Source organism: Bubalus kerabau, chromosome 7 (genome assembly GCF_029407905.1).
Source record: "Bubalus kerabau isolate K-KA32 ecotype Philippines breed swamp buffalo chromosome 7, PCC_UOA_SB_1v2, whole genome shotgun sequence".
Taxonomy (NCBI): Eukaryota; Metazoa; Chordata; class Mammalia; order Artiodactyla; family Bovidae; genus Bubalus; species Bubalus kerabau.
Genome location: NC_073630.1, coordinates 7,710,829 through 7,722,489, shown reverse-complemented (window position 1 = coordinate 7,722,489; position 11,661 = coordinate 7,710,829). Strand labels below are relative to the sequence as shown.

The following is an 11,661-nucleotide window of genomic DNA, read 5'->3' as shown; positions in this document are numbered from 1 at the left end:
AGAGGAGCCTGGCAGGCCTCAGTCACTGGGGTCCAAAGGAGTTGACATGACTTAGCAATTAAATAACAACAGTCTTAATAATTAAAGAGTCAGGAATAGTATTATTTGTTCTTCATTGACATATTAGGAACATGTGTAACATCAAATTTAGGAAAAGTCATATGGATATTGGCCAAATAACTATAACCAAAAGTCAGTGAATATGATTTATTTTTGATGGCATAATGATAATCACTGTTTTGCTACAGAGTAACTAGGGAAAACAGAACAGTATATATAAATAACCCACGGTGAGGCCATTTTAACACAACCAAATAATCAGTTTTTCCTCTTGACTATTAATTTTCTTCTGTCATATTAACATTTCCCTCAGTACCACAGTTTCATCTGTTTTTTTTTTTTTTTTAAACCATGCTCACATTAACATACATATAAAATTAAATGTCTATATCTTGAAAGGTATCAGGGGCCTGCATTCATTGGTTCCCAAACCTGAAAGCTCTACAAGTGAAATACCTTAAGAATTTTTGAGCTTCCCTTTCTTTCTAATACCTGGCTGGAAGAAGAAGTGTTGGAGGCAGAAGAAACACTTTGGTCATGAGGCTGTGACGAATGGAATTTGGGAAGCTCAGATAATAAAGGGGACGCAACAGAGTATGATGAGGGTGACCATTGGAACCATGACATTTGGGAGTAAGAGGAAAAGACAAAAAGGAGAGGGGTTGTGTTCAAGGGAGAATTAGGTCAGGAATACAGGTGAGGAACTCTGTTGTTCTTCCTGACCCAGCGCTCTTGAGGGTCAGTTTGGGGCATGATAAAATGTCATGGATTTGCAGCTGATTCTAACTACAACTAAAAGCCCTTTAACATGACAAAAAGTCTTTCATCCCACTAGTGAAAATAAAAGTTTTAAAATTTAAATATTTGATATAGCTAGATTGGCCTAAATATATTATGTGCTTAGTCATTCAGTTGTGTCCAATTCTTTGTGACCCCATGAGCTGGAGTCCACCAGGCTTCTCTGCCCATGGATAAACAAGAATACTGGAGTGGCTTGCCTTTTCCTTCTCCAAAATATATTATGGTCAACTTATGAATGAGGATCCCAGGAATATTCTTTTGATGAAAGAAACTAGCTACAAAACAGGGACATGTGAAAGGTTGAATAGGGTTGAGGTCAAGTCTCAGAAAGGAAAAGAGAACAGATACAGGGTGGGGCGGTACCGAGACATGAAGAACTACAATAATGCTTCAGAACTTGGGTGCTTCAGAATGCAAAGTGCATTCCTACTGCTATCTCATTTTGTTTTGGTAGCAACTTCCTCGGAGAAGGCAATGGCACTCTACTCCAGTACTCTTGACTGGAAACTCCCATGGACGGAGGGGCCTGGTAGGCTGCAGTCGATGGGGTCGCTAAGAGTTGGACATGACTGAGCGACTTCACTTTCACTTTTCACTTTCATGCACTGGAGAAGGAAATGGCAACCCACTCCAGTGTTCTTGCCTGGAGAATCCCAGGGATGGCGGAGCCTGGTGGGCTGCCGTCTATGGGGTCGCACAGAGCTGGACACGACTGAAGTGACGCAGCAGCAGCAGCAGCAGCAGCAGCAGCAACTTTCTGGAGTTGGAGGAACCACCCCAGTTTATGCAAGAAGGAAAGGAGACTTCAAGAGGTTGAGTGGCTGGTCAGTCATTACAACCATGGTGATGGGTAAGAAGCTGAAACCCAGGCATCTGGCTCAAAACCTAAGCTGTCACTCCGCTGTGTCTTCACTGTCTTTGGCTTTATGATTATTGGACACACTTCATTTGCAAGAGACTATCACCAACCTTCAATGGTGCAATAAAAATTACATTATAGTGTTCAACTGTTAAACCTAAGAAAAAATATACAAGTGTTAAACGGTCTCATCCAATTTAGCAATAAATAGAAAGCCACATTACACTGAATGCACATGGAGAAGGCTTCTAGATAAAAAGCAAGTCTTTAACTTTTGTTCAAAATAATTTTCAGATTCAGCTATGAATAGCATGAAGTATGAAGACAGTTATAATTAATGCCCACTGCCTAAACCAGAATTCTCAGAAAGTTCAGATTTAAAGAGGGTAAGGTGTCGTTTGAGATGCTTCTTCTCTTCAGGTTGTTCACACAACTTGACTTCAATGTTGCCATCACTGAAGGCTTCTCCTTTGGTCTCCTCAACTGGGTTCCCTTTCCGGGAAAACACTGCTTTCTTCTGCATCATCGTAATCCCTGCTGAATTTCCATGCCTTCGTGCTGGGGATAAGGTTTCTTTTACAATGCAATAACAAACTGCAGATAAAAAATTCTTTTTGAAGTTTTCATTCATAAATGCATAAACAATTGGATTACAGATGGAATTGGAGAATCCAATTATTTGCACTATAGCAAAAATCATCTTGATTGTAACATCGTCATATTCCTTCTCAAAGTTGCCTGAAATAAAAAAGTAATGCTTTAGAATGGACATTTGTTTGAATGAATATAAAACAACATTTTTGTTTATCTTCCATCTTTATGAAACAGTTACACTTGTACAACTATGTAAAATTCTCTGTGAAAAATTCTCCAAGACTTTGGGGAGAGCCATGTGATGTCTGAAGAAGACCCACCTTTGTGATGAGTCCTCCTTGTTAGAGAATCTAGGGTTACAAGCCCAGCACATGTTAGAGGGCTTATTGCATTTCAACATGATTTCAAGCTTCACATAAACTGGAAGATGCAGTCACCCTTCAAATGTCCACTTGTCTTACAGAAACATGATCATCTGAGAACCATTAAGGCTCAGATTATCAGAGATGATATATTAAGGGTCTAGCTGAAATCCTAGGTGTTATGAAATTCATGTGGCTCACGTGTGGGTTCCAAATAGGAAACACTCACAGGATGTCACACCTCTTTCAGGCTTTAAACGGCTTAGGGAGACCAGAAGGCATAGCATGGGAGATGCATCTCAAACGTTTTTCTTTATCTTCTATAATTACTAAAGCTTTGATCACACTCATATATAATTACCCATCACATAATGATCTGGTTATCTTGTAAACTTGAAAGAAACCTAGTAAATGTTTGCGATTTGATTACCCAAGTGAATGGCTAAACATTTCAAGGATTCACCGTCCATTCTAGCAGGGAATGAACCAGAACTTCAGCAAATGAGAAGGACAGTCACTCACTGTATTCGATCATCATGTGAACAATGTGGAAAGGTGCCCAGCACACAGCAAAGAGGGCCACCACTGTCACCATCATAGCCACAGCTCGCTGCTTCTTCCTGGGTCCACAGGATACACTGTATCAGTTAACTCGTCCTTGGCAGATGTGTCAAGTCTAGACCTCTCCGTGATAATTTTCAAATGTAAATGAAGCTTGTGCATGCTCAGTCTCTTCAGTTGTGTCTAACTCTTTGTGACTCTGAGGGCTGTAGCCCGCCAGGCTCCTCTGTCCATGGGATTCTCCAGGCAAGAATACTGGAGTGGATTATCACGCCCTTCTTCAGGGGATCTTCCCAACTCATGGATCGAACCTCTGTCTCTTGCATCTCCTGCACTGCAGGTGAATTCTCTACCACTGAGCCACGAGGGAAGCCTCTAATGAAGCTCATGACAAGCTAACTGTGAACTGTTTATCATCTTTCCCCATTGTTACTACCCTCATCCCTATATTTCTAATATTACAAATATCCTTAAGATACGTGCTCATTATGAGCCTAGCAGCATGCTGGATGCTTGGCACAGATTAATCTTCCTGACAAGCCATTGGACAGATGCAGGAACTGAGGCACAGAGAGTGTTACTCCTAAGTCGCTGCAGTCCTGTCCTACTCTGTGCGCCCCCTTGGACGGCAGCCTACCAGGTTCCTCCGTCCCTGGGATTCTCCAGGCAAGAATACTGGAGTGGGTTGCCATTTCCTTCTCCAATGCATGGAAGGGAAAAGTGAAAGTGAAGTCACTCAGTCGTTTCCGACTCCTTGCGATCCCATGGACTGCAGCCCACCAGGCTCCTCCATCCATGGGATTTTCCAGGCAAGAGTACTGGACTGGGTTGCCATTGCCTTCTCCTCAGAGTAGGTTAAGTAACTTGCAAAGTCAGATGGCTTTGCAGATCAGAAAGTTGAGAATTTAAACGATAAAGTTTAGTTTGGATCTAAATGTAGGCAGTCTAACTTCTGTGCCAAAGCTCTTATTCATTTTATATCAAACAACACTCATGCCTGTGATAGGAAAATATGGGAAGTCCTCAGGACAGAATTAAAATGTAATCTTCCATTTTATAATTAAGTAATATGATTAACCAGGGATTCAGAGTTTTCTCTATTAGCCACGATTAACGTCTGCAAGAGATCTGTACATTTTCAAATTTTAACGAGTCGCATTCATTATTATCTAAACCTGTTAGCCTTTTCTTCGGAGGAAAAGAGAGAGCTAAATCAGCAATAAGTCCCAAGATGCTGAACAGTGTAGCACCCTGTACATGGAGCCGGAGTACGTCTTTATACAAATCGGGCACTAGAGGTCGCTGCACACTTCAAGAAATGATAAACCGCCACACCACTAGACTTCTAAGCTGGAGCCATGCAGTGTAGGTTATAAAATAAACCAAATGGCCCACAAGTACCGTAGCAGTAATTGTGTTTTTAAATTTCTGCTAGTCCATATGATCAGAAAGTAAAGCCCTTAGGTAAAAATAAAATATAAAATAATTAAATTATTTTAATTTTTATTAATAATTAAATTATTTTAAATTAAAGAAATAACATACTCTCACTTCCAAAGGACTTTCATATGCATCATCTCACTCTTTTTAGCATCATTCTTTGGGTGTGTATGTGTGTGTTAGTTGCTCAGTCGCGTCGACTCTTTGCGACCCCATGGACTGTAGCCCACCAGGCTCTTCTGTCCATGAGATTCTCCAGGCAAGAATACTGGAGTGGGTTGCCATTCCCTTCTCCCAATCCAGGGATTGAACCCAAGTCTCCTGCATTGCAGGCAGATTCTTTACCAACTGAGTCAGCCATCAGGGAAGCCCAAAAATAAAATATAAGATAATAATTTAACATAAATAACGTACTCTGGTTTCCAGAGTATTTTTATACATATCATCTCAAATCTTTTAGCATCATTACTTGTATAGGAGGAAGTATGGATGGATATTTCGATGCTTTCTAGTACATATGAGGAAAGACGGGGGCTTGGGAGTAAGGAGATTTATCTACATCAAGTGGCTGCAGAGTAGCAGAAAGGAGAGAGTCACAGCAATTTGCATCAACATGCAGATGAAAATATAACAATTAAAAAAATTTCAGGCAATTATCTGTAACAGTGACCTCCCCCTCTGACTTGGGAGCTGGTGATCTTGCTCTTTCTTTCTGTCCTATGTAAAATAAAAAGTTCAAAGTCAGCACATGTGCTCGACATAAATTACCAATGACACTTTGATTACATTACCCAGGCATATGAGATATCTGGCTACTGTCTCTAAAACAGGTGAATGTTTTAAACAGGTGAATGTTCCATGCAACACACCTGGCTATTTTTGACATTTCTTCTCCATGAATAGTTCGAAGCACAGAGCCATCCCCAACTCTTTTCTTTATCCAAAGTTCATAGCCAATCTTACTGTACAGGATAAGCATCACCATGAGAGGCAGGAGGAAAAGGATGACAAGGATGAAGGTGGTGTAGATTTTCTGGTGCACAGGGCTGCTCCACTCTTCCAAGCAGCACACATGTTCTTTCTCATATAAGAAGTCATACTTAATCTTTAAAATAAGTATAATTCAGTTAGAAGAGCCAGAGGCAACATCAAAGCACACAAAGCAACCAAGACTATTGTCAGGCAGGCTTCTCAGAGCTTCACATGTTTACTGTGGGTACATATTTCAAATGAGATACAATTTTGCTTCTTTTTTTGTTGTGAAGTGTGCTTTCTCGCCTTCACTGCTTAGATACTTGACAGTTTGATATTTTCTTTTCGATTTTAAATGGAATCGAGGTCCATAGCCTGTTCACTTAAAAAAAAAAAAATCTTTTCTGCCTTCTTACATGATAGTCAAGGAAATGGCAGCCCACTCCAGTGTTCCTGCCTGGAGAATCCCAGGGATGGAGGAGCCTAGTAGGCTGCTGTCTATGGGGTTGCACAGAGTCAGACATGACTGACACAACTTATCAGCAGCAGCAGCATTAAATTTTCAGTTGAGTGAAAGAAAGAACACTAGAATGACCAAAGTATGTATGAAAAAAATATTTTATTCTAGCATGCCAGCATGCATGCTCCATCACTTAGTCACAGCTGACTCTTTGCAACCCTCTGGACTGTAGCCCACCAGGCTCCTGTGTTTATGGGATTTCCCAGGCAAGAATCTTGGAGTGGGTTGCCATTTCCTTCTCTAGGGGATCTTTCCAACCCAGGGATCAAACCCTGTCTCTTGCATCTCCTGCACTGGCAGGTAGATACTTTACCACTGTGCCACATGGGAAAGCAACCAGCTAGTTTGCTGTTACATGATTTTGCTTCCTCAATTGTTGATGAGATCAGTTTTGACAAGGCATCAGACGTCTTCCAATTGAATAAGTACCAAAAGTCTGCATTTTGTTTCTGAACTGAAATTCTGTATTTTGCTACTGCTGTTTCAGATTGTAGTGATCATGCTGTTCACAAAGATTTTAGAGAGGAAACTTGTAGCTTTTAGATTTTGAGATGAATGAGAAATTAGGATTTGAACTATTGCCAGTGTACTAATATTCAGACCCAATTATAAGCCTTTGAGGTATATATTATACAGAAAGGCAATTTCTATTTATAAATACTATTTCTAAGAGACTGACTTATGAGTTCAAAAATTAATAATAACAATTACAATTTGTTACTGTTGTTTAGTTGCTCAGCCAACTCTTTTGCGACCCCATGTACTATAGCCTGCCAGGCTCCTCTGTCCATGGGATTTCCCAGGCAAGAATACTGTACTGGAGTGTGTTGCCATTTCCTTCTCCAGGGGATTTTCCTGATCCAGGGATCAAAGTTGTATCTCCTGCATTGGCAAGTGGATTGCTTACAACCAAGCCACCAGGGAAACCATAGAAAATGCTAATATGAGAAAAACTAAACATTTACAGTACATTCAAAAGTCATATATCTGGATAATAGGAATTAAAGTTAGAGAATCGATCAAAATTCTTGTCATCTGAGTCACTCTGGAGCTTTACAGATGAGGAATACTTAAGTCTTAACACATATTTCTGCCTCCATTCCCAGAGTATTATCACCAATCTTCAAAGCCAATTGAATGGCAGGGGTGGTGGGTGGGAAGCTTTCTGGTATTGTTATCTAAAGTATGACAATTCAAATTTTGATCTAGGCATTACTTTTCAAATGCAATGAGGAATGAAAGTATTAAACAATAACTCCAAGGTCTGTACTCCCTGGGAAGAGGATATGAAGGTGAAACTCATTCTGACTTATGTAAGCAGAGCCCACAGGGCCCAAAACTATGGAGGTCACATATTGATGCGTTCTAAAGCATAAGGAGAGGCTGACAGCCTCTGAACTATGCACGTTCCCCTGGGGACAAGCAGAGACCTTCTTGTCTCTGAGAAGAGACAAGAGGGTGTGCTCAGATGGTTTCATGGGAACCAATTTCAGACCTTCTTTGTCTAAACTCACAATTCTCCAAAAATCTCACTGCCTAAGAGAATGTGTGGGGTGGGGTTGAAGTGTCATGCTGGGTCTACATTCCCAGTTCCTTTTTCATAATCCCCCTTCTTTCAGTCTTCACAAGTCCTATCTCTCACCCAACTGCAATCTCACTCTGGACCACCAATAAGAGGTAGTCCAAACTATGGATGTCAGTGAAGCCCCCTTGATCAAGGCACCATAAATCCAGGACAGGGTTTTGTGCCTTTCCCTGTATTAAATGGATTTCTATTCAGGGGAAACGACATTAGAAAAAGAAAAAAAGGTGTTTTGACAGTTGATGAGATGTGAATTCCCATTATCTGCATAGTAAAGGGCAGAAGTGATGACAACTTTAACTTAACCACCTTGTTGCTTCCAGCCCCTGAAAGCTGTCAGATACATCACTCCTGGGAGAGAGCGCAGTTGGAGCAAAGCAAAGAGAACATCAGTGCAAACGGTGACATCACTGGCACTTCATTTCAGCCGGCCGAGGAATGAAAGCGTCTTGCATGCTTGCACTCTTGCTAATAGAATTTAGGAGTGAGAAGGTGGCCGTGGGAGAGCATATTAATACATTTATTTGACTTGAAAAATGAAATCATACTTTTTCTTGACAGAAAGCAAATCTGATTTGGCTGATCCGGCTGACAGAGGGAACTGGTTTTGCCAATTAGATTTAATTAATTTTCTACAAAATAAATGAGTTATATTTTAAAATATATTTAGAGCATATGATAAAATAATTTTATTTTTAAAAATGGACATATCTCCTTGTGTTCTGTGAGCCAGAATTAGACTCCCTATGGGAACTGGGTTGGGTTATTTTTAAAAGTATGGGTTTCCTGCTGGAGATAAGGGCAGCCTCAGAGAAAGGAGTTGGCTACTTTCAGCTGTGTGTGAAAGCTTAAAGAAGGGAGTAGCCATTGGAAGCCCCAGGGATATTATTTGTGAGGAACCCATGAAATAAAGAATCCGTCATGAGAAACAGTAATATGCAGAATAAGGGGATCAAAGCTCCTCTCCATACCCTAGGATTCTAGGCCTAAAATGGCTCAAACTGGGGAAAGGGAGATATCTTAAATTGATTTGAAAGTATGGACTTGAGGGATTGTGACACTGGACTGGATATTTTGATAAGGGAACTAACAATATTCAGTGACCAGTTACTGTTCTTGTGACTGAAAATGACCAGAGGAATTTTATTCTCTGAATGACCACAAGAGTTACAGGACCCATTCAAGGCTTCATCCATCACATTTTTAGAGGTGGTAAGAGAGAATAAAACTGCCTTCTGTTGTTACCTGCGCAGTCAAGCTCATTTATATACAGGTTGCATCGAACATCAAAGTGAAAAGTGAAAGTGTCAGTCGCTCAGTTGTATCTGACTCTATGCAACCCCATGGACTGTAGCCTGCCAGGCTCGTCTGTTCATGCAATTCTCCAGGCAAGAATACTGGAGTGGGTAGCCATTCCCTTCTCCATGGGATCTTCCCAGTACAGGGATCAAACCTGAGTCTCCTGCACTGCAGGTAGATTCTTTACCACCTGAGCCACCAGGCAAGCCCTAAGTCACTTTTTAAAATGCACTCTTGCCTGAGGGCTCATTTGATATCCTTGCCAGGGGAACACTGAGTGTCCAGCAGCTTCCTGTTTACCTACACTAATTTAAAAACGTACAAAAGATAAGTAATTTAAAAAATTATCTCAGAGGCCATGTGAGCACCCCCTAGTGTCTTTGAAGACCACTGTCTACACTAGCTCTCCCAGGCAGGACACATTCAAGTAGCCCCAGTAAAGAGACCAGGTCACCAAAAATGGTGCAGTGTTTTCTTCACTGTGAATCACCACTGCAGGCTGGGCCCAGCTGACAGAGGTGTGAGGGGAACAGAGAGGTTTATCTTTATTATAAAGATACACACAGACTGACACCACGTATAGAAAGTTATTAAGAATCAATCATTTAAGGTCATTCTCAGGTTCACAAATCAATGACTTACATGTTCCAGTTCAGATATTTGTCAGTGACTAAAAGGCAGCGGAAGCGCTTATGAAGGAAAATCAACCAATAAGTAGATAAATGGTTAACATTTTTTTGTGACTTAAAAACAAAAGAAAAATCTAGAGCAAGCATCAAACTCTTAGGATGTAAGAAGACACTGAACAACACCAGGAAAGGCATGTTTCTGTTGGCAGGCAAATGCAGAAAGTGACCCTGGAACATTTTATTTTAAGCATTCAAGTCTTAACAATATAAGTTCAAGGAAGAGCTGAAAAAAGCAGAGAAAACTATCTTAAAGCAAATTATTTTATTCCACTTGAAAAACCTCCAGTGAAAAAATTGAGATCACACAAATTTGCAGTAATGTGCTTGCAGGGAGGAAAATGATTACAAGTAAGAGGGGTGGAAAAACATTTCAACAGTGTGATTACCAATCCCAGCCCCCAGTCTACCTCAAGTCGTTGCACATGCCACATGGGAGCTCCCACGATGATGGCCACCAGCCAGACCAGCCCTGTAAAACGTTAAGATTATTAGAATGCAACTCAGCAAACCAAAATCCACCTGTGCTTAATTCTCTAACCATAAAGACTCCTTATGTTCAAGGGACCGCATCATATTTTCCCTGGCACAGGGCAATGGTCTCCTCACATTTTCCACTCTACCCTCCAAATCATCACTGGAGCATAAGGAACAGACTTTTGGACACATTGGGAGAAGGAGAGGGAGGGATGATTTTCGGGAATAGTGCTGAAACATATCGGTAAAATAGGTAGCCAGTGGGAGTTTGGTATATGCATGACACAGGGAACCCAACCTGGAGGGAAGGAGTGGGGAGGGAGGTGAAAGAGGGGTTCAGGAGGGAGGAGACGCGTGTATGCCTATGGCCGATCCATGCTGATGTACGGCAAAAACCATCACAATAAAAATTATCCTCCAATTAAAAGTAATTAAGCAACTAATTTAAAGAATAAAAAGCTGTTGCTGGATAAAGCGCAAATTCCTTAAAAGGGTCCCGGAGGTTCTCTACAATGTGGCTTGCCTCTCTGTGTCCTGTGACATTTCTGTTCACGTTCTTCACGCCCGAGTCCTCTCATGAGGAATTTACAGAATTGGTCTCAGCTCCCATTTCCCTTGGCAGGAACAGATTGGGCACCTACTGTTTGTTTTTTGAATGGATGAATAACATAAACATGATAGAGTGAATCCTCTATAGCTTCTTAAAGTTGAAATTATATTTATTTTAAGCATAATTATATAAGCATTATTTTCTTGTTTACAAAACAAACATATATAAAAAAAAACAGAGTACTTTTTCCAAATTTCCCATTTTCCATGAGTTTGTTGAGGGGATTACTTCAATGATGCATTCCTTAGCAAAGAACAAAAGAGAATCTTAACATACCAGGGCAAGGCCAGAACCAAGAGTACTGTTTTTGAAGAAAATTTCCCAGCTTGCTCTTTCTGTATTGAGTGGGAGCTTTTAAAAAAAACACTGCATAGCTGTAGATCTCAAGGAACCCACTTAAACTGTGATTGGAATTTATTATAAATATACACACGGACTGACACCACCTATAGAAAGTTATCATGAATCAATGATTCAAGGTTGTCCTCAGGCTCACAGATCATTGTCTCTGTTTCTGCCCCCCACTCTCTCTTCATTTCTACACACATCCATTCTCTCCTAGTCCAATCATTATTTTATTGTTATCTCATATCCAATCATTTTTCCAGTCTTTAGTAGAAATTTTGGAGGAATTGAGCCTACCTGGCTTAGCTCATTGCCAGTTCTCTTGACTCCACTGTCTGCTCAGTGATAGAAGGGCAATAAGTGGTATAATCTAGGCAAGGAAGCCTAGCAGGTTCTGCCGGCTGAGGCATGGGGGTGGGGGATTCATCTAGAGGGCGGACCCAGTGAGGGGGCGGACCCAGTGAGGGGACAGACCCAGTGAGAGGACACAGCT

At 40.9% G+C, this 11,661-nt stretch overlaps 1 protein-coding gene across 1 annotated transcript in view; it reads right to left on the bottom strand.

The window, feature by feature from the left end:
- Positions 1–224: 224 nt before the first annotated feature.
- QRFPR (pyroglutamylated RFamide peptide receptor) overlaps positions 225–11,661 on the bottom strand; it is a 61,520-nt gene continuing 50,083 nt past the window's right edge. Inside the window, exons 3-6 of the mRNA XM_055587586.1 lie at positions 10,147–10,208; positions 5,547–5,782; positions 3,199–3,296; positions 225–2,458 (exon numbers count right to left, since the gene is read on the bottom strand). Coding sequence (XP_055443561.1) covers positions 2,055–2,458; positions 3,199–3,296; positions 5,547–5,782; positions 10,147–10,208 — 800 coding nt within the window. The 3' untranslated portion in view covers positions 225–2,054. The remainder of the gene's footprint in view (positions 2,459–3,198; positions 3,297–5,546; positions 5,783–10,146; positions 10,209–11,661) is intronic.